The sequence below is a fragment of the Micromys minutus genome (assembly GCF_963924665.1).
Source record: "Micromys minutus genome assembly, chromosome: 19".
In the NCBI taxonomy this organism is placed as follows: Eukaryota; Metazoa; Chordata; class Mammalia; order Rodentia; family Muridae; genus Micromys; species Micromys minutus.
The window spans coordinates 41,360,289-41,385,218 of NC_137954.1; the positions used below are offsets into that span (position 1 = coordinate 41,360,289).

Consider the following 24,930-nt stretch of genomic DNA (forward strand, 5'->3'; position numbering starts at 1 on the left):
GGCACAGTGTCTGCTCCAGGTTCTAGTGAGGCAGGGACAGTGTTCAGTGTGACTTTGACTAGGGCACCCTACCCTAAGGACCCAGCATTCCACCTTCTCATAAACGATCCTGTTGGAAGTCTTTTGTTGGGACTCCTTTGTCTTGCCTGTCCAACCTGTCAGATGACATGAACTCCAGGGCCTTTGTCCAAGGCACCCTGTGGTTCTTACTGGCTCCCCAGGTTCCCCACATTGTAGTGCTGAGTCTGGCAGGATCTGGAGGTCTGGGTTTATGTCTACCATTGCAGGCCACCATTTATCTAAAATAAAGGGTTAGAATGAGAGCAATGTCGTTCTCTTCTGCCCACCAGAATAACAACCCTGCTCCCAACCACCTCCTTCCAGGACCACAGGTCACAGGCTGGCATGAAAACCCCATAAAACTCCCTAAGTGATGGTGCTCTTTCTTGCTGGGAGAGCCTGGGGTCCTGGCAGTAGGTCCTCCAGAATTAAAGCAAAGGCAGGTAGCCTCAAAGGGCACTGTCTATCCTCCATGGCCCAAACGGCCCTCCTCTATAGGTAAAGGAAGGAGAGGGGGTCCTCCTCCCCAGAGTGAAAGCACTCAGGGCCAAGGGGGCTCTATACTTGGGTGGGTGTGTGGGTGGGTGGGTAGATGGATGGGTGGATGGATGCTAGGCTACTATTCTGTGGTTGGCTCTTGGAGGCCAGAATGTGAGGATCCTCACATGGCCACATAGGACAGTACTGTCTGGCCCTAGCAAAGCCCTTGCTAGTCTCTAAGACAGCCTCCTCAACTATAAAATAAGTTTGCTGCAGGCTTTGCCACAGTGTCAGGGCTGGCTCTCATTGGTGTCCTCTCTAACAACTCCATCCTCTGGCTACCCTGGCCTTGGTGTGGTGCAGGAGTGAGATGCTGCGGAGGCAAGCTCAAAAAGAAGACAGCATGGTGCTGATCGACATGACCTCCCCCGAAGCAGGGAATGGGTGCTCCTATGGGAGCACAGCCCAAGCCTCAGAGGTATTCTCAACCCTAGGGGTAGTAGCCAGCATGGTGAAGCCGCCCTTTTTCCTCCTGCCTGGGCTTTGAGCCATAAGGCTTCTTTCTGTGTGCTGTGTGATTTGGGAGGTCTTCCATCCCAGTCAGGACTTACCTATACTCTTGCCCTGTCCTAGAACCCTTGAAAAGTGGGTACAGCATCCAGATGCACCCCCAGCCCTGGATGACAAGGGGACAGATGCCTCCTCGACACAATCAAATCACCATTCAGCTCCCTCAAACTTGGAAGGGAGAGAAGACAAAGATAGGACCAAGGTCCAGGGTTTGGTCCCTCTCTGCCAGGACCACTGTGATATTTATTAGCCATGAAATACAGAATATCCATGTTACACTCCACAGACCCAAAGAAGCTAAACAGGATGGAAGGCACAGTGAGGATGCTTGAATCTCAATTAGCAGGGGGGAATAAAACAGTCATAAGAGGCAGATGAGGGGAGGGAACTGCATAGGAGAGAGGATGAGGAGGGAATGGGGGAAGGGTTCAGATCAGGTGTGGGGAAGGACAAGAGAGGTGGCCAAACTGCCATGAGAATGAATGGAAATCTGCAACTGTTGGGGGTGGGGAGGTGGGGGCAGCATCTCCAGGATGTGACAGAGACCTGGAATAAGGAAGTCCACATGTCATGTTTTCTATGGATGTGAGGAATGTGTAGTATGGTGAGTGACCCGTGGGTTCTGATGCACGCAAAGGCCTGCAAATACCAGAAGACAGGTAGCAGGTGCACAGAGCGGCCACACCCTGGACGTTTTGCTGCCTTCACACTTTTTCTTCTGGAAATAGAAGGTGCTTTCGTTGGTTCTGCATCTGACAATTTGTTAGAAGTGCAGCTCACGAAGGGGGCCCACTCCTGCTAGGAGGAGGAAGAGGAGAAAGGGGAGGAGGAGGGGGAGGAAGAGAAGAAGAGAAAGAAGAGGAGGATGAGGAAGAAGAGGAGGGGAGCACTGTAGCCAGGGCCTGGCTGGGATGAGCAGTGGGGTTGGTAGATGAGGTTAGAAGAAGGGGGAAGGGATGGTGCTTAAGGTTTGGAGCTGGAGCTACCTGAAGGTTAGTTAGAGTAGGGAATAGGGGAGGTTAGCCTTGGGATAGGGGTTTAGTCCTCGTGAGACAGGTGGAGACCTTCTGCCAAGGTGAGTAGCCCCAGAGGGAGAGCATCTTGGTCTACCCAGCTTCTTTTGGCCTCAGCTAAGCCTATCATTAAGACATAGACACTGGTCTCCAAGGAGGCACTGCTTGGCTCCTACGGAAGAGCAGAGTCCCTCTAGGCCGCAAGTTGGAAACAGGAGGGTCTGAGAGGAATGTGGAAGGAGGTGGACAGGGAGCAGCCAGGAAGCAGCAGTGAGTCAGTCATCTGATGGTTGGATACTGATGGCCTTCATCCCTTCAGGCAGGTAAACAGCAGGCGGCCCCCAGCAAAGTTGGGAACTCTGCCAAACCCCCAATCGGTAAGCCATCTGAACTCTGTCGATCCTGGGGTGGGGTCACAAACCGGGTGCCTCTGGTAACATCAGGGAGCCAGTAGGCTTGGATCTGCTCAATAACCAGGTCTCCTTGATATCTCCTGTGTGCTGGGGTCAGGAGAGAGTCTCCTGCTGAGCAAACATTAGGCAGGGAGATAACAGGAAGGAAAGGTCACCACTGGTAGGAGGGGAAACACACCCAGCCTGCACCAGCCTCAGGACAAACTGTCCCCTCCTCCATTTTCTGCCACAAATGCTGGTCATCTCAGACTCTTGCACCTCACATTTTTCTACCTTTACATTTTATCAGATCCACCTTTCCTACCCTCCTTCCAGCCCATGGCTCCCCACTGCCCAAAGGCTCCTTCATTTCCTGGTGGCACCTGTACCAGTTCTGAGGTCAAGGGCCCACATTCCCCATCAGCTCCAAAGGGACAGGAGACAACTCTAACCTCACACTTCCTAGCATGCCTAGTATGAAGGAGCAAGGGGGGAAGGCAGCGTGTTCAGGCCAAGGTCTGTGGGACTTGAAGTGCACACACTGCTGGAGGGCCTGTAACAGGGCACAGAAAACACTGAAGATCCCACGGGAAGTGAGCACAGCTTCACATGGCACCCAGAAATTCTCTCTGCAGGTGCTCAAGGGAGGCAAAGGTTGATGCTGTTGGGTTTTTTTTTAGGCAAATATTCTTGAAGCCACCTTGTTGTTAAATAATTTACATACTACAAAGTTTCCCCCGTTCTTTTCTCCTTTTGTTGTGAACAAGGAATAAGGTTTATGTACAAGCTTTTTGTGTGGACATGTTCTAATTTTTCTCGAGCTCATAGTTCTGGATGGATTGGCTAGGTCACAAGGTAACTCAATGTCTAACCTTCTGTGTTGTTGCCAAACTAGTTTGCAAAGAGAGTTCCCTGTTTCACATGGTACCAAAGCTTGTGAGGCTACGCTCAGCTCGGCCCATCTCTTACCATTGCCTCCATTTTGGACCAGTGGGGGTGAGATGTTAGTGAAGAAGAAACTCATAGTGAAAGGTTATGATAAAGAACTCACTAATAGGTTTGCTTAGGAGACATTAAGCCACACGAGTGGAATTTAGCAAAAGGAATACTTCCTCCAAACTACTCAGGAAGATAAGCACTGTGCCAGCCTATTGGAGATAAGCAAAATTTAGAATATGAGGATGTAAATGTTTACTCTCCTGGACTGAACAGCCTTTAGACCCTGAGTCCCATACCAAAGACACGCCTCTAGTGAGGTGGAGCAAGATCTCGGCCATAATGAAGTTCCAGACAGCCAGTAAGTCCCCTACATATGTTAGGGGGACAAGATGACCCTGGGTAACTACTATTCGAAAGAGAGCAGCACTGCTGTGCTTACAATAGTTCTGGTAATGCCTTTGTGGTGTCAATCTCCTATCTGCCAGAGCAGTCACACTTGGCCATCTTCTCATCTCTGGTTAAATTGCTTGAAGCATAACCTGGGACCAGGACCGGAAACAGATGTAAGGATCAGTGTTTGTAAAGCCTACGGTGTATATAAACTAAGAAAGCCTCTGTCAGGGGCTCTTGTTTTGATATTAGCTCCAGCCTGTCAGGTGCCTCAGAAAAGAGCTGTCCCTCATGGCTAGGTGTGCCTGGATTCCTCACTGGGGAGGCATGTTATTTCTATAGCATTATCTCAGTATGGGTTGGGTTTGTATTTTCCTAAGAACTAATGATATTGACTGTTTTTTCTTGTGCCAGCTGGACATTTCATATCTTCTTTAGAAAAATATCTCTTAAACTCTTTGCCCATTTTAAAATTGGTTGTTCTTCCTTTCTGTGTGTGTGGTTGTGTGTGTGTGATTGTGTGTATTGTTGTGTGTATGTTAGCTTATAATAGCCCTTTTAATTCTGGATACAAGAACCTTATTAGAAACATTTTTTTGTAAATATTTTCTCGATTATCTGGTTTGCCATCTACCTTTTAGATGGCATCCTCTCGTGAAATTTGTCTTACCAATTTTTGATTTATCGTTGTGGGTTTTTTCCCCAAGAAATCACACCTAACCAGGTTTCCTTAGGAGTTTGGGACATAGACTCTGGAAACTAAGCTGCAGAAGGGATCCCAGGAGGACACGCCCTGTCCCTCTCCAGCCTCAGCTCCTGATCTGCATTGCACATGCACACACACACACACACACACACACACACACACCTACCCTCCAGCCCTAACTACAACCAAGGAGAGGACTGGGCATGGGCAAGAGAAGCCCACAGCTCATCACAATCCCTGCATCCAAGCTAAGACCCCAACAGCCCTGCCCTGGACCTGCATTCCATTAGCTGGAGCTCTCTGCCTCTGTCCCTAATGATCCTTGCAGATTTTGTTCTTGTTTGGGAAGAAGACCTGAGGAACCAAGAAAACCCCACCCAGGACAAGACAGATACACATAAGGTCTTTCGGGAGACCTTTCTGGAAAATCTTTCTGCGGCTGGCCTGAAAATGGATCAGGTACATGGTGGTAAGGAGAGGATTATATAGATTCTGTATTTTCTCATGACCTTGAGTTTATTCTGTAAGCCCGAGGGCTTACTACCCAAAGATTGAAGTACACTGGGCCCCAGTGTCCTGCTGGATACCCGTCCTTCGGGAAGCTCCCTCTGGCTAGGGAACCACTGACTCCAGATCAGAAAGATCATAGATCCACTAGAATCTCACACTAGGCTCACCCACAGAGGCTAAAGGGAAGCTGGTAAGACTACCTCCATCTTTGCTACCCATGGCCTGTCTCCAGTTTTTGTCAATGTGTGTCATTTGCAATCGTTGTTGGTGTTTATTGGATTTAGCAAATTCAAAGGTCCCCGTGTGTGTTTTATGTAAAGTACTGCTTAGAATGGCTTAAACAATAATTACAAGAAGCAGGAGAAAATTAAATAGTCATGTAAGCCCCGGGTGAACCCTGAGGTGGGTAAGCAACAAGAGATCTCAGAGCCCTGCTCTAACCCCATGCCCTTTACTGCCAGGTCTGGATAAACACAGTCTTCATCCTCTGCTCCCAGAGCCCTTTTCTTCTGTCCCCAGAAGGGTTGTTGTTGTCATGGTCCCCTTCATAAGAATCAGTTGGGAAATTCCCATTAATCATACCCCTTAGCACCTCTGTTTGACAATAGAATCTTACTGCTTCCTTTTCTGTGGCTGGGAGGCTTCCCAACAGCAGGTGCTGTTCAGCCTTGCCGTGGGCTGCTAGTGGGAGTTGGATTTATTCTCGCTTGATCACCCCAGTGACATCGTAGAGCGTCTGTCACATTGCATTTCTCTCAGGAGCAGAGTTGGTGACACCTGAGGTCTATGATTGGGGCTCCACCCTTTTCTCAACTGGTCGCTCAATTTACACTGCTGTCTGGGACTGAGCCAGCATCTCCTTGCTCTGGATATTCTCAACACAAGTCATTGTTAGGCTTTTGCATTTCCTTTTAAGTTTTGCTGTAGCCTGACTCAGAGCTAAACGGAGACTTGTAGTGGCCACCTATCTGTGTGCGTGGGGGTGTACATGTTTCTTAGGTATATGGGGAACAGTGCAACGTTCCGGGAGATATGTAAAGAGGATGAAGCATTCACTAAGCATTGCTAGGCAAAGCTGAAGTTGCTGCCCCTCCCTTTTTAACCAGAAGATGGGCTGTGTCAGTATAATCTCAGAGAAGCCAGGAATGTTTCCCCCAAAACTTTATGGGAAGGGTTGCTTCGGTTGTCATTGCCACAGAAGAGAACGTAGGTGACATGGGTCCCAGATGAGAGCTCTCTGGAGAGGAGGTGCTGTCACCACAAGCTTTCTGGGGTAGACTTTGGAAAGGCTTGTTCCTACTGAGAAGGAATACAGCCACCTGTTCATCGGCACCAAGGCTATGGCATTGTTAGCCCTCTCCTGGGTGTGAATAGACACATGGCAACACTGCCAGGCCCTCACAGAAGCCCCTGGTGCCTGCAGCATGATGTCCAGGACGAGGCCACTGCAGTGCATTACGTCCTCCTCAGCGCACCCTGGGCTGTACTCTGCTACTATGCAGAAGACCTGCGCCTGAAGCTGCCTCTGCAGGTATGGGGGACAAACGTAAGGGCAGAGAGGGAGCATGAGGATTCTCAGGTCTACATCTGGTTGATCCCTATGCCTAACTTAATGTTTAAATACTAAAACCATCATTCCTTGGAGCTGTTCCCACTTGGAGACCTCTAGTTTCCCACCTATCCGCTGTCATGTGCCTGAACAAAACCCCACTGGGAGAGCATGGGCTCATGCCCTGAATGGCAGGCTAAGGAATCAGGAAGATTCTGGCAGTACCCAGGGTAGCCAAGGCTGTAATCTGGCTAAGTTCCCTGCAGGCCCAGAGCCCACTGTCTGCTGAGGCAGCTCCAGCTTCATATGCTCAGGGTGAAGGATGGCAGACTTTTGGTCCCCTCAGGTTGACCTGCCTGAACTTCTTGCTCATAGTGGACTTTACCAGCCTGGTGTGAGGCCGAGACACGCTTCATTCTTTTTCACTCTCTTATGGTATGAGTAGCTCTGATCCTCAGTTTAACAGGCAAAGACATTCTCAGAGCCTGAGACCCCAAGAGAGGAAGGGTCTATAGCAGGAGTCCCTAGAAGGGAAGGGTCAACAGCAGAGTGAATCAGTAAGAGGTTTCCTGTTTGGTCTCCTCCCCAGCTGTGATGATCTCTCTCTGGACAATTTTCTTTTCAGGAGTTACCCAACCAGGCTTCCAACTGGTCGGCTACCCTTCTGGAGTGGCTGGGCATCCCCAATATTCTGCTGGAGCACGTGCCTGATACACCTCCTGAGTATTACTCCTGCCAGTTCAAAGCAAGCAAGCTGCAATGGTATGGCATTGTGGTCCTGCTGAGACCGGCAGGACAGCCTCCTGTGGGTGGGACCAGCCCCCTAAGAATAGGATGGATGTGTGAATGAGATTGTGAATGAATTAACTAAAGGTCATGCTTTCTCCAAATGCTCTCCTCACCTGGGATTTTCAGAGAACACCATCTGAGTCCCAGGTGAGCAAGCCTACTGAACAGCTGTGCATGGGTAAGTCACCTGCTGTACGAAACAAACTGCTCTTTAAGAGAAGAGTTTCGGCAGCCCTGCCCTTTTCCTTTTGGCTGGGGTGGCCATCTTCCAGTCAACTTGCCAAAATGAAGGGAAAGAGGAGAGGCACTTGGTCTATGTTCTCTAAGGCCTTTTAGGAAACATAGAGTTGTTCCTTTGGCCACATACATGCAAATCTACAAGAAGGGTGATACTGTAGACATCAAAGGAATGGGCACTGTTCAGAAAGGAATGCCCGTAAGTGTTACCACGGAAAAAACGGAAGAGTCTACAATGTCACCCAGCATCCTATGGGCATCATTGTAAACAAGCAAGTTAAGGGCAAGATTCTGCTAACAGGATCAATGTGCGGATTGAGCACATCAAGCACTGGAAAAGCAGAGGCAGCTTCCTGAAGCGGGTGAAGGAGAACGATCAGAAGGTAAAGGAAGCCAGAGAAAAGGGCACCTGGGTTCAGCTGAAGCGCCAGCCTGTACCACCCAGAGAAGCGCACTCTGTGAGGACTAACGGGAGAAAGCCTGAGCTGCTGGAGCCCATTCCCTATGAATTCATGGCCTAATGTACAAAAGAAATAAAGGGGGAAAAAGAAGAGGTTCATTCAGCTTACTAGTTGGCAGGCCGAAGGTGCAGAATTGGTGGCCTTAGCTGGTCAGCCTCGGGTTAGATACAGAGCTAAGACACAGCGTGGAGCAGTGGATACAGAAAGGGAGCTAACTGGGCCCCAAAGGGTAGACAAAGTTGTCTTGCCTCCTTCAATAACCGAATGTCTCCTGAGACTAGAATTCGTCCCCTCTAAGAGTGCCATGTGACTCATGCCCTTTCCTCACCTCCCCCAACCCTTTTTGACTTAGGTTCTTGCTATGTAGCTCTGGCTATCCCAGAGCTTTCTATGTAGATCAGGCTGACCTTGAACCCACAAAGTTCCTGCCTCTGCTTCCCAAGTGCTGGGATGAAAGGGGTATGGCACCATGCCTGGCTTGTCCCCACTCTATAAAGGCTCCGCTACTTTGATACTCTCATGAAACACACTCAGACCACAGTGGTCCATTCCTTGCTCTGATCCCGTGTCCCCTGGGTCAGTGACTCTCACTCTGCCTTCCCTGGGTGGTGAGGAAGACAAGATGGGCGTGCACAGCCCTCCCTCACTGACGCCAGAGGTCTCCTCGTATCCACTGCCGAAACAAGCGACTGTGTGAGCTCACAGCCTGCGGAGACGCTTCAGCCGCCTCCAGTAACAAAGAACCCAGAACCCGTGTGCTTCCTCCTCTTGTGCCTTAGTCCTTGTGTGTGAGTTTCAGGGCAAATCCACTAAGGGCTTCATAGTGAGTCTAAGGTCCTGCGAAGGGACTTGTCCTCTGTATGAACTGCCTGTTTCTCCCTGGCTGGTGTGTGTGGTGGGTGGTGTTTGTTGTTGAAGAAAGAAAAGGCAAAAACAGGAACTGAGTATGGTCTGGCTCTGTGGTTGTCCTCCTGAGCCTCTGGCTTGTGGTTCTCTGTCTGTACATGCTCTTCTCTGAAATGTTTGCTCCGATGTCTTTACTTATGTGTGACAAAAAAAAAATCCCCATACCCTCCAATCTCTTGACTTTTCTCACCTCTTGCAGGTTCCTTGGGAGTGACAACCAAGACACCTTCTTCACCAGCACCAAGAGGCACCAGATTGTAAGTGGAGTGTGTCAGCCGCAGACCCTAATCTGACCAGGCTCAGAGAAGCCTGATGTATCCCAACCACCAACCCTGAGGTCCTCATGGCCACCATAAAGCTTTCTGTAACCAGAGGACCCAAGTCTCAGAGACCATCCCTGATCTTGCTACATAGAGTAAGGATATGACCTGGATTCAGGACAGTGGGGGCAGGGCATGTCCAGTCTGCACTGGGACCTAGCCACCACCCCTCCACCATCCCGGGACCCAGAATCCTCTGTTTATGGACCTCTGAGGCAGACGACCAAGGTACCAGGCTCAGGTGAGGTGACCTTATCAGCATACCAGAGCAGACAAGGAAGAGCTCTCAGCATATCCTAAGCCAGTGTGTTAAATCCAGGCTACAGGGGCAGGTCTGAGGCTTTAGTGCCGTGGTTTTCAACATGCAGGTCACAAATGCTTTGGGAGTTGAATGACCCTTTCATAGGGTTCACCTAAGACCACCAGAAACCACAGGTACACTATGATTCATAGCAGTAGCAAAACTACAGTTATAAAATAACAGTGAAAATAATTTTATGGGCTTGGCATCCCACAACATGAGGAACTGTATGAAAGTTTGAAGTATTAGTATGGTTGAGAACCGCTTCACTGCGAGTTCTACTCCAACCGCATGTGGCCATAACAGGTCTAGAAAGGCCTCAGTCACCACTTATGACAGCCAAAGGCACTGCTTCTAGTGGCCTCCAAAGCCAGAGGTTTTCCACCCCAGAGCTGGCATCCCAGAGCTGACCCTGCTGGAACAGGGGTCCATGAAAGTCTTGGCATGAATAGACCCAGGTTCCAACCCAGGCTGGACTCTAAAGCCATGTGATTCTGACTAAGGCTTCTGAGTTTGTAAGATGAAAAAAAATGAGTGTTAATCCTATCAGTGTGCTCAGTTATGTGCTGGGACATAAGCCCTGGGTTTCAAGACCTTGGGGACACTCCATCAACACCATTATCTGTCACTGGGGGCCATAAGAGGTCATCCAAGGTTTCAGCACTAAGATAGGCCTCCCTGTGTCTTAGGGCTTTACTGCTGTAAATAGACACCATGACCAAGGCAACTCTTATAAGGACAACATTTAATTGGGGCTGGCTTACAGGTTCAGAGGTTCAGTCCATTATCATCAAGGCAGGAGCATGGCAGCATCCAGGCAGGCATGGTGCAGGAGGAGCTGAGGGTTCTACATCTTTTAAAGGCTACTAGCAAAATACTGACTTCCAGGCAGCTAGGATGAGGGTCTTAAAGCCCACACCCACAGTAACACACCAGATCCAACAAGGCCACACCTCTAAGTAGTGCCATTCCCTGGGCCAAATATATTTAAGCCATGACACCCTGCTATGCTATCACATGACTAATGATGGGTCTATCCCCAACCTATTCCACAGCTATTTGAGATCCTGGCCAAGACTCCATATGGCCACAAGAAGAAAGGCTTGTTTGGGATTGATCAGCTACTGGCAGAAGGTGTATTCAGTGCAGCCTTCCCTCTGCATGACGTGAGTCTCAGGGCCAGAGGTTGAAACAGGGTAGACTGTGAGTTTCCCCAGTGCTATTGTTCACCTTAACTACAGGAAGCAAAGGGATCTTGCCATCTTCAAGTGACTGCTACCCTGGGGTCAGGAATATCAGATGTGCAGCCTTGGAATGTGAAGTAGTTCGTGCTAGGGGCTGAGGGCTCAGCTTGGTCTCCTGCCCCAGCTAGGGGTCCCTGAAAATATACCAGGCTCCACTTCCGGTTCACACCTGGGCTTCTCAGGCAGCATCTCTCACTCAGGAAGACAGGAAAATCTCTGGTACCCTTTTCCTTCCCCAGAAGCCTGGCAGTCTAGAGCAGTGGCAGAGAGACATTCGACAGGCCAGCTGCCCGTCTACCATCCTTGATGCAGACCACATGTAGGTCAGGCTGTTACTCATGCTCCAGCTTTTCTGCAGCCTCTACCGCACAGGAGAGGCCTACGGAGTAACTTCAGAACGTCTTGAGTCATGTGGGCACATGAGGCCCTGGGGACGGTCCTGTTTGATACCATGTAGATAAATGAAGTGAGTGTAGAAATGTCAGACACCCACCACACATACACACACACCATACACACACACACACACACCACACACACAGACATACATATATACATACCACAGACACACACATACACACACCACACAAAGATCCCATACACATACATACATACATACCACAAACCACACACATGCACATACAAACATACATACTGCACACACCACACACAGAGACATGTATACATACCACACATATGACACACATACGTACATACATACATATATCACACACAGACATATCTACATACCACATACCACACACATGACACACACGCACATACATACATACATACATACATCACACATACACAGGCACACACACACATCTTGGAGTGGCATCACTCTTCTGTCAGCTCAGCTGGGATGCATGGGGAGAGGCTCACAGCTTAGGCACCACACAGCATTTGTGCCAGGCCTGAACGATCTCACAGAGCTGTTGGTCAACCTGCATCCCAGATACTTTCCTGGCCACCTTTCTCAGATTCATGCCCTGACCTGGACACTCGGCATTCTTCAGACTCTTCTGGGTCTATCCTTTATGATTCTGGTTATGTTTTCTTCTTAGAACATCCTCAGCTAGGGTCCATGCCATTTGCCTGCACTGGAGGGTAGAGTTGTGGGTTTGGATCACCATTGAAGTTCTTATACCTAGGAGTACATCTGTGGGAGGACTAGCAGCAGAGAAGCCCAGCCCAATGGCCTCTTATTCCTAGGGCCCATTCTCTGCAGTCCCAGAGAGTTCACAGGTCCCGGGTCTCACCCAGCGCCAAGTCTTATTTCAGCACTGGGCTCGCTGGGGCAAGTGGAGCAAGTACCAGCCTCTGGACCACGTGCGGAGGTACTTCGGGGAGAAGGTGGCTCTCTACTTCGCCTGGCTTGGTGAGTCTTGTCTTGGTACTGGTCCTTGTGTTATAACAATCTTCCCTCTGGGATAGCTCTACCGTAGGGCCTTATGCCCCTGACAACAGACACTAGGCACTGCACTGGGAGCTCCTTACTTTGTGGGGTCCCTTGTGACCTCAGCTAGCTTCCATAGACCTTTTGGGAAGCTCCTTCAGGAACTCTTACTCTGAGGGAAAAGACATGCTCATTGGGGGGGGGTTCCTGTCCCAAACCATTCTCCACTCTTCTCAGTACGGATGGCACCTGCAGAGACTAGGGGCCCTCCCTCAGGTCTGCCTGCTGACCTCTCTTCCCCTTCCTTTCCTTGGATTTGCCTTTTCTGCTGTCCAGTATGGCCATGTTGGAGGATTTCAGGGAGGGGTGGAGGAGAAGGACTCTTCACCTAGGCTCCAGATAGAGAACATTTATTAGGTGTCTTCCTGACCGCACAGGGACAGTAGGGAGGGACCAGGACACCAGACTGGGGTCTGGGTTGACCCTACAGGAAGCAGGTAGGTGCCTATTTGATAGGTGTAGGTACCTCAGGGGACATGGGTGTGGTCCATTGAGATGTTGCCCAGGTGGAGTGTGGGGACAAGGAAGGGTTCAAAACAACCCACACCTTCTCTGGGCCTTGAACTGCAATGAATCCTGTGCCTCTCAGAAAGACATCAGTGAGAGAGGTTGGAGGCAGGCAAATGCTAGGGGACAATATCAGGAGATGAAAGGTTCAGTGGGATGGAGTCAGAGGGACACTCGTATTTAGCCAACACAGTGAGAGAGTCCAGAGTTGAGAACAGATGCTTACAGTCAAGGGCAGTGGTTAGGGGAGACTCCTGAGTCTCTCATGGTCCTTCTAAATGTCCTAGTACCCACTGGGCTAAGCCTGAGTTCCAGAAAGCAAATACATGCCCAGGATACCCAGTTTCTAACAGCTGGACTCTTGTATCCCCTTCCAGGGTTTTACACTGGTTGGCTCCTGCCTGCGGCAGTAGTGGGCACAGTGGTCTTCCTGGTGGGCTGTTTCCTGGTGTTCTCAGATGTACCAACGTAAGTGGCTTCTTTTCAGCTCCTAAGCCTCCCTGTGCCTCATGAGGGTGCATGGCTATGGGGTTCCCAGGCACCAGGCCCTGTGTAGAGCTGGGGTGGAGGTGTGTGGTGAGCGCAGCCTGCTCTCCTGAGGTCACGGCTAGAAAGCAGACTAGACAGAGATGCCCCAGGCTGACACAGGTGGACAGCGGTGCCCTAGGCTGACAGATGGTCAGGGGTGTTCCCAGGCTAGTACTGACACCTTTTGTCTTTAGAACAGTGTAGGCTTTTCCTATAATAAATGGCTGGCTTTGTGTTTTACTTTAGTGTGTAACTGAAAGCCCAAAGAATTTATCTTTCATTGCTGTTGCACATATTCAGAAACAACCACTTTTAAATGAAGTGCTTGGTGGGATTAGAGCTGTATCTCAACCAACCGAATCTTGTCTAGCATGATTGACAGAGTCTTGTCTAGCATGATTGACAGAGTCTTGTCTAGCATGATTGACAGAGTCTTGTCTCACATGATTGACAGAGTCTTGTCTCGCATGATTGACAGAGTCTTGTCTAGCATGATTGACAGAGTCTTGTCTAGCATGATTGACAGAGTCTTGTCTAGCATGATTGACAGTCTTGTCTAGCATGATTGACAGAGTCTTGTCTAGCCTGCATGAGGCCTTGGCTTTAGTCCCCAGCACCGCACCTCATAAGCCAGATGTGGCAGTGCACACCCGCAATCCTAGTGCTCAGGAGATGGATACAAGAGATTCAGAAATTAAAAGGATTCCTCAGCCACATAGCAAGTTCAAGACCAGCCTGGAATACACGAGACCCTGTCTTGAAAAATAAAACTAAAACAATAGCCAAGTGTTCTAGGGCTGGGAGAGCAGTGGTGGAGGAATTGGGTACAGCTCCTACAACTGCATGCAAACCCCACAGGCAGGAGCTGTGCCACAGCTCCGACAGCTTCGACATGTGCCCACTGTGCTCTGACTGTTCTTTTTGGCTGCTCTCCAGTGCTTGCACCCTGGCCCAGGTATGGAATAAGAGCTGGGGTCAGGGTGGCGAGGGCTGGCAGTTCCTATAGGGCAGGTCCTGGCCCCGGAAAGACAGACCCCTCAGTGAGCTCTGTCAGCTGTTGTCCCCTAACTTGGCATTCAGGTTAGGTGGGGTGTATGACTCACAAATGACTGGCAAGAGTGTCCCCGAGTCGCTCATGCTGCTGTTAGCATTAGCCATATGGCTGTACATTACTTTTTATTGTTGTAAAAATGCCATGTTCTGATCAAAGTCCAAAGTGAAGGGAAGTAAGGACAGGAACCTGGAGGCAGGAACTGAAGCAGAGGTCTTGAAGAAACGCTGCTTCCTGGCTTGTTCATGGTCTCATGTTAAGCTTTTCTTCTCCCTACCTTCCTCTCTCCCTTCCTTTTTTCCTTCCTCTCTTCCTTCCTTCTTTTTTCTTTTCTCCCTCCTCTGTCCCTCCCCCTTCCTTCTTTCCTCCCTCTCTTCCTCCCTTCCTTCTTCCCTCCCTTCCTTCCTTCTTTCTTCTCTCCCGTCCTCCCTTTTCTCCTCATCCTCTTCCTTGTTTTCTATTTTAGTTTTTCATGACAGGTTTTCTCAGTGGGGTGGTGGTGATGCATGCCTTTAACCCCAGCATTTGAGAGTCAGAGGCAGGCATCTCTGTGCATCTAAGGCCATCTGGTCTACAGTGCAAGTTTCACGACAGCCAGGACTACACAGAGAAACCCTGTCTCAAAACTCCTCACTGCCCCACCAAAGATTACATGAGGGTACCAGGAATGCGTCTTTTGAGAGTCACAACCCAACCCCTCCCCAACCAAGCCTCTAAACTTTCTATTCCCCACGTGCCCAGCGTTGCCCAGTTCCACTGACTCTGAGAAGCTAAAGTCTCTTCCTCTCAATGAGCTCAGGTCAGACAAAACCAAGTCAGGCATAAGTGAGACCAGGAAGTGAGACAGAGTTGTGTGCTGAGTATGTAGTTTACTTGCTAGAGTATCTTGCTTAGCATGGGTGAGACCCTGGGTTTCACCCCCTGAACCACGTAAACAAAGGTGGTAGTGTGCACCTGAGATCCTAGAATTTTGGAGCTGGTAGGAAGATCAGGAGTCTGATGTTATCCTTAGCTGCATTGTGAGTGTGACAGTATTTTTTTTGGGATTTATTAACTTATTACGTTATGTATATGAGTACACTGTAGCTGTCTTCAGACACACCAGAAGAGAGCATTGGGTCCCATTACAGATGGTTGTGAGCTACTGTGTGGTTACTGGAAATTGAACTCAGGACCTCTGGAAAATCAGGACCTCTGGAAGAGCAGTCATTAACCCCTGAGATCTCTTCAGCCCCTGTGATGGTATTCTTAACCTAAAAAAAAAAAAAAAAAAAAAAAATCCTGAGACTGAAACTAGTTACTGTGGCTCCTGGGTAGACGCCCTTTCCCTGTGGCTTCCCTGCATTGTGGTGAGCCAGTGTGAGAAGATACTCTAGCTCCTGACAACTAGGCCTGGGAAAGGACCATCAGACCTTGGGAAGACCTGGAGTCCCCATTTCCCTCTAGGCTGGGCGGCTCTTCGACCATGGCGGCACTGTCTTCTTCAGTTTGTTCATGGCACTGTGGGCAGTGCTACTTCTGGAATACTGGAAGCGGAAAAACGCCACGTTGGCCTACCGCTGGGACTGCTCTGACTATGAGGACATTGAGGTAAGTGAGGTGGGCTTGGGTGGCTTCTGGCAAGGGTCATGCCCTGTTGAACATGGCTCCTTTTCAGGAGAGACCTCGGCCCCAGTTTGCTGCAACAGCCCCCATGACAGCCCTGAACCCCATCACTGGGGAAGATGAGCCCTACTTCCCTGAGAAGAATCGCGTACACCGCATGCTGGCTGGTTCTGTGGTGCTCCTGATCATGGTATGGGGGTTCTGCCATTCTGCCTCCATTGTCCTCTGCCTCTGTCTCCCTGAGCCATAGGGTTATTCCACTCTGCAGCTCCAAAGACCCTCACTGACCTCCAGAAAAGCCCTGAGCCCAGAGCCAAGCTATGGGCCCTCAGAATGGAGTGTGCGTGTGTATGTACCATGAGGGGTCCTGGAAGAGCTTCCCCATGTGTGGCACAGGGCACACATTAAACGAGAGCATAGACTCAAAAAATGAACTCGGGGCCCACTAATCCTGTTGGTACTTTCTAGTCAAAGACTGCTTAAAAGTACCCCAGCCCTTTCCATAAACCACGGGTCCCAATTCAGGGCTGTAAGGGGGTGGGTGAATGGGACAGGAACACAGTTCTCCAACACTGCTCAGTGTAAGAGTGTAAGGACAACATACAGTGGCCACCTGGCATCCTGTATTCCCTCCCAGTCCCAACCTGCCCCACCCTCTGGAGGACCCAAGGGACACAGGCAGGCTACAGATAGGAGCCCTGGAAAAGGAACCTGTGTGCTGTGGACACAGCAGGCTCAGAGCCTCCTTGGTCCTGCAGGTGGCTGTGGTGATTATGTGCCTTGTGTCTATCATTCTGTATCGGGCTGTCATGGCTATTATTGTGTCCAAGTCCGACAACGCCTTCCTCTCGGCCTGGGTGAGTCTCTGTTGCCTGTTCTTCTGATCCTCCCACCCCACCAGTCCTGTGCGTGCTCTGATTGCCCGTTCCCTATCAGGCTTCACGAATTGCCAGCCTCACAGGGTCAGTGGTGAACCTTGTCTTCATTCTCATCCTCTCCAAGGTCTATGTGATCCTGGCCCAGGTCCTAACAAGATGGGGTGAGCACTGACCAAAGCAGATAAAAATGTGAACCAATATAGACCCTTATTCCCAAGAGGTTTCTGGGTCTTCCCCAAGAGATCTGCTTAAAATGGTACTGGCAGGGCCTTAGGGAGAGGAAGGCTGCTGGCACTCAGACAGGGGTCCTGCTTCTCCAACCTTCCTCACTAGATCCTTCAAGCTTGGGCAGCCTTCAGGGGGAGACCAGATCCTCTAAAGTAAGGACTCGGATGTCCATCAGGCTGACTAGGGGTGGGGCTGAGCTGCAATGAGCAGAGACTGCCCCCCCACCCAATGTTTACCAAGTGTCTGAACAACCTCTGTATCTGTCCCCAGGATCAAGATGCCTCTCCCTCTGTTTCTGTTTCTGTTTGTTTCTGTCTTTGAGTTTCTCCAAGAGCAAATGCTAAGGAGGAGGCCTAACCACTCATCCTACAAGGCTTTGCCTATACAAGCCCTGGCCAAGGCCCTGAGGAGAGGGGTCAGAGCAAACTCAGGGTACAGTGATCATGCGTGGAAAGGGGGTAAAGGACTGAGGGAGTTCTCCAGGTAGGTGCCAGCGCAGTTCTTACCTAAGGGGACATAGCTATCGATGCTCCAGGAAGATCGAGCAAAGGAGATGGAGCTGGTATAAGTGTCCCACAGTTGTGGGGCTTCAGGCCTCCTTTTCTTCAAATTGACCTTTTATGTTTCCACATGGGTCTTGGTAATTTTTTTTGCACCATATCTTGGTCCTTACTCAGCCTCAACCAGGAAATTACTGTCCCTGGATATTCCCCCCCCCCAGTTCCCCAAATCATCTACACATACTCTGAAAGGATGATTTATTTAATGTATGTGTATGTGAGTTCATGTGCCATGGCTTGTGTGTGTTACGGCACATGTGTGGAAGTCTGAGGACAGTTTGTGAGGGTTAGTGCTCTCCTTCCATGTGAGCTCTGGGGACAGAACTCAGGTCATTATCTTGGCAGCAAGCACCTTTATGTATTAAGCCATCTTACTGGCCCTACATATGCTATTTTAATGGGAATACAAACATTTGGTTTTAGTTTTATTGTTTTTTTTTTTTCTGTTCACGATTCCAGACATTTGTAATTATATTGGTTACTTCTTTTGCCATAACTGTGACCAAAATACCAGACAGGATGATTTAAGGGTAGAATTTATTCCCAATCACAGTTTCAGAAGTGCCAGCCTGTCATGGCAGAGAGAGTGGGGTGCTCAGAAAGGAAGAAAGGAGGGTAATACAGCAAAGGGTTGGGGAGACACAGCCCTAAGGATACCTGCTTCTCCAGGTAGGCCCCAGCTTTCAACAGTATTATTATCAGCATACAATTAACCCACCAAGTTTGATCCACTGGTAAGGCCCAGAGTTCTCATGAACTGTTTTTTGGAAAGACCCTCATGGACAGTCCAATGACTGTGCTTTCATAATATCCCAGACATCCTCCAGTGTAGACAAGCAGACAGGATTTACCACCCCTCTGATCAACATGCTTTAGGATACTTTTGAAATTAAAAGTTTAGGGCTGCTATAGGTTGACCCTCTCCTTTAATGAATTTCTTTAAAATATCTGAACAACATGGCTTCCTCCTCACCCTGGATGGTGGGGTGGTCTCACGGGAAAGGAGGCAGTGCACACTGGCCAACATCCCTGGGGACTGAGTGTAAGTCCCAAATGCACAGAGATGCACCGGACGCAGACCGCGTTTGAGGATGCCTTCACCCTCAAGGTGTTCATCTTCCAGTTTGTGAACTTCTACTCCTCACCTGCATACATTGCCTTCTTCAAGGGCAGGTAGGTCGTCACCCTCCCAATATGTCACCTCTCTCCTGCAGCTCAGCTTTGCCCCACACCTGTCTGGGGTGCTCAGCAGCAGGTGGCCAGGGAAAAGCACTGAGAAAGAATGATTTCTACTGGGCTCCGAGGGGACAAGGGTCAAGTCTGTGTGTCTCCCAGGCCAGGACTCTGGGGTAAAAAGAGGGAGGAGACGACCAAAACCCAGTCCTTTACAGCCTCACACCTTGGATCCTGATAGGTTTGTAGGATACCCAGGCAACTACCGCACCTTGTTTGGAGTCCGAAATGAGGAGGTGAGTGTACTGGGGACACACTCAGGCATGAAATGGGGGCTGGGCTACCTCTGGACCCACTGAAGCCTTGCCTTGCTGCCATTTTTTTTTTCTGTCCACCTTTCACCATTGTCCAAGCCAGTGACAAAACCAACAGCTGCTTCCCAGGATTCCAGCATGCTTGACCTCACTGGCCCCAGGTCCTGATTCAGAACCACTGTCTAGATAATGCTTACAACATGGCATACAGTCCTTCTTTCTTTTAACCCTATGCACAACCAAGAGGCATCTGAGCCCTTAGAATGCCTCCTGTGAGCTATATTACTGCTAATGTCACACTGTCTGTGAGGACACTGAGGTCAGTGCCCCACAGCCTCATTGTCTGGGGTCCCCAATGGCTGCTCTCTTCACTAACCCTAGTGTGCTCTGCTTGTCCTTGGGACCAGGGGATTAGGAGAGCCTGGCTTCTCATATGTGCCTCAGGAGGCTTTTGCAGAAGATGGCATATGGATTCTCCAGGAGGTGACAGAGCTTTAAGGCACCAAGGCATAATTGCAAAGAATGAGTAAGGAGTGAATCCTATGTTGCTCAGACACCTCAAGAATTGTCTCTACACTTCTGGCCTTGCTGAGGGCCCAGGAGGATTAGTCATAGGTACAGGGACATCTGGAGCTGTTAGTTGTGGAGCTGAACTTGGGGAACTTGGGGTCCAGCAGCCATCACTGAGCACCAGGTCTGAAAGACCCTTCTCTTTTTAGAGGAGGGAGGGCAGCAATCTTCACAGGACCTGGGCCATTACCTCGTCTTCCTGCTAGATAGCTCACCACCCAGAGGGAAACTGTCCACCTTACACTGAGGGGGAGAAATTGTGTGGGAAGATGCAGAGCCAGGGAATGCTGCAACTTGGCCTCTTCCTCAGGAGCAGGACGGTGGCCCTTGTGCCATATTTGGTAGTTCTTAGCTCTTAGTGAGATATCCAACTGAGACTATTTAGGTGAGAAAAGGGTGACTACTTGCTCTTCTGTTGGAATTATTCAGGACTCTGTGGGTTTGAGAATGGCTGGATCTATCCCCCCATGATGGGCTAGGTTCTCAAGGTTTCCCCCACCTGGTGAGGATAATATACAGTGTGGCTGAGCTTTCCCTGTATGGCAGGCAAACCCAGAAACCCCCTGGCTCTGCCTCTTCACTGACCCACCTCTTGGGTCTTTCTTGGAGCCCATGGCTACGGTCTACAGCCACCCAGTGGTTGTTCCCATACGTAACAGAGGTGACATAGGAGGGCTGATCTCCGCAATCCTCATGGTACCCCAGGCATGTCCTATGAAGATGGGGCAAAGAAAAGGCTATGTGAGTGTGTCCCCGTTCCCACCCCCTCAGCTAACCAGGAGTTGTTTTACTGCAGTGTCCAGCTGGAGGCTGTCTCAGTGAGCTGGCACAGGAGCTTCTGGTCATCATGGTGGGCAAACAGATCATCAATAATGTGCAGGAGGTTCTTGTTCCGTGAGTCAACCCTCCCTGCTCTGACGGCTTCTAGGGACCAGGCTTTCCTCAGAGTGCTCAGAGGGGAGGCAGGATGTGTCAACGCCCCCAAACCTCTGTCATATTGCACAGTTCCACAACAGCCTCTCTCACTTGTTGCTGTGTCTGGGGTGTTGGAGAACCTGTCACCAGCACTGTCCCTGGACAGTTCAGTGAGGGGAGGGCACATAGGCCAGCATGTGTTCCCTACCAACATGAAAAGAGTAAACAAGAGGGAGTCTTGGTCCTCAGGCTTGACCCATAGACTCATGTGTCTTTCAGATTTCCTTGATAGGGACCAGCTCCCCATTCCTGTCCCACTAGCTGGAACTGTGCCCCTTCTTATAGGCTGGAGTCCTCCAAAGGGTCTGCCTAGGAATAGTCTCCTGCCTGGATGCTACCCCAACCCATATGCCCACTACTACCCTCAAAAGGTAGCACTGGTCCTGACACAGCAACCATTGCAACGGCCATAGCAGTCCCTCTCTGGATGCATCCCGACTTCTCTGACAATGGGACCAGGAAGTAAATGGTGTATGTAGCTCAGTGTCTAGCAGGTGCAGAGAGCTCAAGGAAGCCAACAGACATCTGTGTCCCCATGCAGTCTGATAAGTGACACATGTGCTCTCTGCATGATTTCTGACAACCTCTGTCCAACCCCCTGCATTGCCCCCCAGGATTGACACATGCCTCCCAGGTGTGATGTAGTCATCCCACCTATATGGCCCCAATATGATGAAGCCAACATATCTGGCCCCATGGCCTCTGCTTTCTTGGGACTCAGCTGTTACCATCACTAGCTCCTTCCTAGCTTTGGTTTGGTTCTAGTCCCTAAAGGTCCCAGGGAGCTGGCTTGACTTTTTTGAAGACACACAGAAAATCAGAAGAGCAAATTGTATCAAGTCCCACAGGGGGTGGGGGCAGGGCCTTGGAGGATTCTGACCCAAGACAACTAACAGCCCCTTGCCCTGCCCAACCTGGCCCCAGATAACAGGAGCATGCAGGGTGCTTGTTCTCTCTGACTAGCTGGATGTGGGAGCAGACACACCATTTCCTGCTTTCTACCTGCAGAAAGCTGAAAGGCTGCTGGCACAAGTTGCGCTCCAGGAGGAAGAAGGCTGGTGCGGGGACCCACCCAGCACCTTGGGAGGCTGATTACGAATTGCTGCCTTGTGAGGGGATGTTTCATGAATACCTTGAAATGGGTGAGACCTGCATTGTAGCCACTCTAACCCTGGCCTACCCTGAAATGCAATGTGCCATTGGGGGATGTCAGGGGTGGGAGTTAGGCCTGCAGATATCCAGAGAAGAGATGGGGTGGCAGAGAGCCAGGGTGGGTGGAAAGGTTTGGGAGGCTTGGGAGCTGAGGCTGTTGTATTAGGGAACTCAGGGGACCAAGGGTCTCCAGGTGGAGAGGGCAGGCACACCTGGGCCATGTTGGCCTGGAAAATGGATTTTCTCCAGCGGCTTCCTCGGCTGTGAAACAGCTAGCCAAGTGGTAGCCCATACCTATGGCTTGAAGGGTGAGATAGTTTGAGGTAGGGCTTTGTCTGACTAACAGGAGGGAGATCTGGCACAGTCATGACTTAGAAGATGTCTCAGCAGAACACATGACTGACCTTCCTCGGCAATCAAAGCATAACCAGTGACAGTTGCAGAATCATTCTGTGGATAAAACAAGTTGGGCAACTTACAGGGAGCAGGTTGATGTTCTGTAGCCCCATGCCCTGGACAATGGCCAATGAACTCCCTAGCAACTTTACAGAAGATGCTGGGGATAAATGGGGATGACATTTTTAAAGCAGGCTTTGCTCTCCTTCCTGCCATTAAGAGTCCCTGACTTGGGCCTGGAGAGATGGCTCAGTGGTTAAGAGCACTGACTGCTCTTCCAGAGGTCCTGAGTTCAATTCCCAGCAACCACATGGTGGCTCACAACCATTTGTAATGGGGTCTGATGCCTTCTTCTGGTGTGTCTGAAGACAGCTACAGTGCACTTACTTATAACTAATAAATAAATAATTAAAAAAAAGAAGAGTCCCTGATTTCAGGTGTACTGGGTGGCCAAGGCTACCCAGGAGCACCAAGATCAGAGCAGTGTACATCAAGGCTCCAAGACCAGGGGGCACTCAGTGGCCCTTGCACTAAATACAACACGAGGGAAAGAAATGGGGTGAAATGAACTGCCAGATGATCTGGTGGGCAAACTGGGCGTCCCTTCTCCATCCCCCCGCCACCAGTGGTCTGAGGGGTTTACCAGATCCAGCCAGTTGCTATTCTTGCTCTGTAGTGCTGCAGTTTGGATTTGTCACCATCTTCGTGGCCGCCTGCCCGCTGGCGCCTCTTTTTGCCCTACTCAACAACTGGGTGGAGATCCGCCTGGATGCGCGCAAGTTTGTGTGTGAGTACCGGCGCCCAGTGGCAGAGCGCGCCCAGGACATTGGCATCTGGTTTCACATCCTAGCCGGCCTCACCTACCTCGCAGTCATCAGCAATGTGAGCGCTAGGCCGGCCTACTGGGTGGTGCTGGGTGGTGCTGGGTGGTGGTGCTGGGTGGTGGTGCTGGGTGGTAGTGCTGGGTGGTGATGGTGGTGTTGTTGCTGCTGCTGACCTCGTTCTGACCCCTCACCCTCAGGCCTTCCTGCTTGCCTTCTCCTCCGACTTCCTGCCGCGTGTCTACTACAGCTGGACGCGCGCCCATGACCTGCGTGGCTTCCTCAATTTCACACTGGCGCATGCGCCACCCACCTTCACCTCCGCACACAACCGCACTTGCCGGTGAGCGGGAGTAAGAGGGTGCGGAGTTTTACTTTTTGTACTATTGACTCATCTGTTCTGCTCCCCATTCCCTTGAGATGTAGGTTTTTATTGTTTGGGTTTCAACAAGATCTCTCACGAATGTACACCAAAGAGGCAGAATAGGGGAAATAGGCTGGGCCAGTTACAGCTCAAGCCTAGGGAGCTAATGAGTCTTGTGTCTCCGGCAGGTACCGGGCTTTCCGGGATGATGATGGGCACTATTCCCCAACTTACTGGATTCTCCTGGCCATCCGCCTGGCCTTTGTCATCGTGTTTGAGGTATCCAAAGCATCTGAAAGCTCTTCCAATGACTCCCACTGCTTGCTGGCCCCTGAACTTAACTTGATGCCCTGACTTGCTTTGCTTAACTTAAGCCTGTGGCACTGGAGTGGTCAGTATGACCAACAAAACTCTCATTCTGTTTTCCAGGCAAATCTAAATTCTATGTCTTACTCTCCCTTGCTGGCCTCTGTCCCTGGCTCATGTGCTAGCCACTGAACACTTTGCAGACTTCAAGGGGCTGTGAGGAACTCGGAAGGGCTGGCTGGTCTCTGAACAAGGCCTCTGCTCTTCCGTTTCCTCTCTTGCCCTGTAACTCCAGTTCCATCCAACTGGGCAGCCTACCTGGTCTACTGAAGGCTAGTCTGGGCTTTTGTTTGATAAGGGTTGGGGGTGGGGCTTCTATCCCCAGCACGTGGTGTTCTCCATTGGCCGTTTTCTGGATCTCTTGGTTCCTGACATCCCAGAATCTGTGGAGATCAAGGTGAAGCGGGAATACTACTTGGCTAAGCAGGCACTGGCTGAGAATGAGGTGAGCACCCAAGCCTAACTGGTGGGCCTTACAGTCCTGTCCCTCACACTCAGGCCACATGAATAAAGCATGGCCCTTAATTTCTGCTAGTCAGTCCTAGCAGCACATCTACCAATTGGGTGAAGGACTGAGGGACTATTCACAGTCACGTCTGTAGCCAAGCTGACAGTTCACTTTCTCTGAGACAGGCTCTACTTGGCGCAACAGGAGTGAAGGATGACCAGCCTCCGAGCTCAGAGCCCAGTCTGGGTCTTCCAGCCTAGGGTCTGTGGACTGGTGACTGCCTCCCCTCCTTCTTTGCAATCACAGTCGGGGTTACTGGAGGCTGATACACTTGCTTGGAAGACTGTTGAAGATGCATCAGGAGACAACTGTCTTTTGGAGACAATGGCTGTGCTCCTGGTCCCAGCTCAACTCATCCTCACCCTTGGTTTAGAATAATCATGACCCTTGGCTGATTACACATTCTGCTTGGTCACTATGCCTGGTAGTTCCCTACCCATCTTAGAGAGATATCTGCTGGCCTTAGGGGCTATCCCCTACTGCCATTCCTAAGTCCCATGAGCCAATAACTTGTGTCCCACCCACCTCCCCCAGCCCTCATACCTCAAGGCAAAAGGGCCGTCTAAATGTTGGCTTCTGTGGCTCTCAAGTTTTGCTGATCATTGTAC

General features: G+C 50.4%; 1 protein-coding gene across 1 annotated transcript; it reads left to right on the plus strand.

Annotated features, from left to right (window-relative positions):
* Positions 1–910: 910 nt before the first annotated feature.
* Positions 911–24,522, plus strand: ANO7 (anoctamin 7; the record flags this gene model as incomplete). The annotated part of the gene is made up of 23 exons (XM_080932717.1): positions 911–1,018; positions 2,443–2,500; positions 4,879–5,009; positions 6,484–6,591; positions 7,235–7,371; positions 9,202–9,259; positions 10,679–10,789; positions 12,083–12,248; positions 13,211–13,301; positions 14,220–14,316; positions 15,859–16,002; positions 16,070–16,207; positions 16,776–16,874; positions 16,954–17,056; positions 18,745–18,856; positions 19,098–19,152; positions 20,537–20,634; positions 21,724–21,857; positions 22,940–23,145; positions 23,285–23,427; positions 23,637–23,727; positions 24,140–24,259; positions 24,448–24,522. 23 exons carry the CDS (start codon positions 911–913, stop codon positions 24,520–24,522), a joined length of 2,583 nt encoding a protein of 860 aa, XP_080788843.1.
* Between the last annotated feature and the right edge of the window lie 408 nt (positions 24,523–24,930).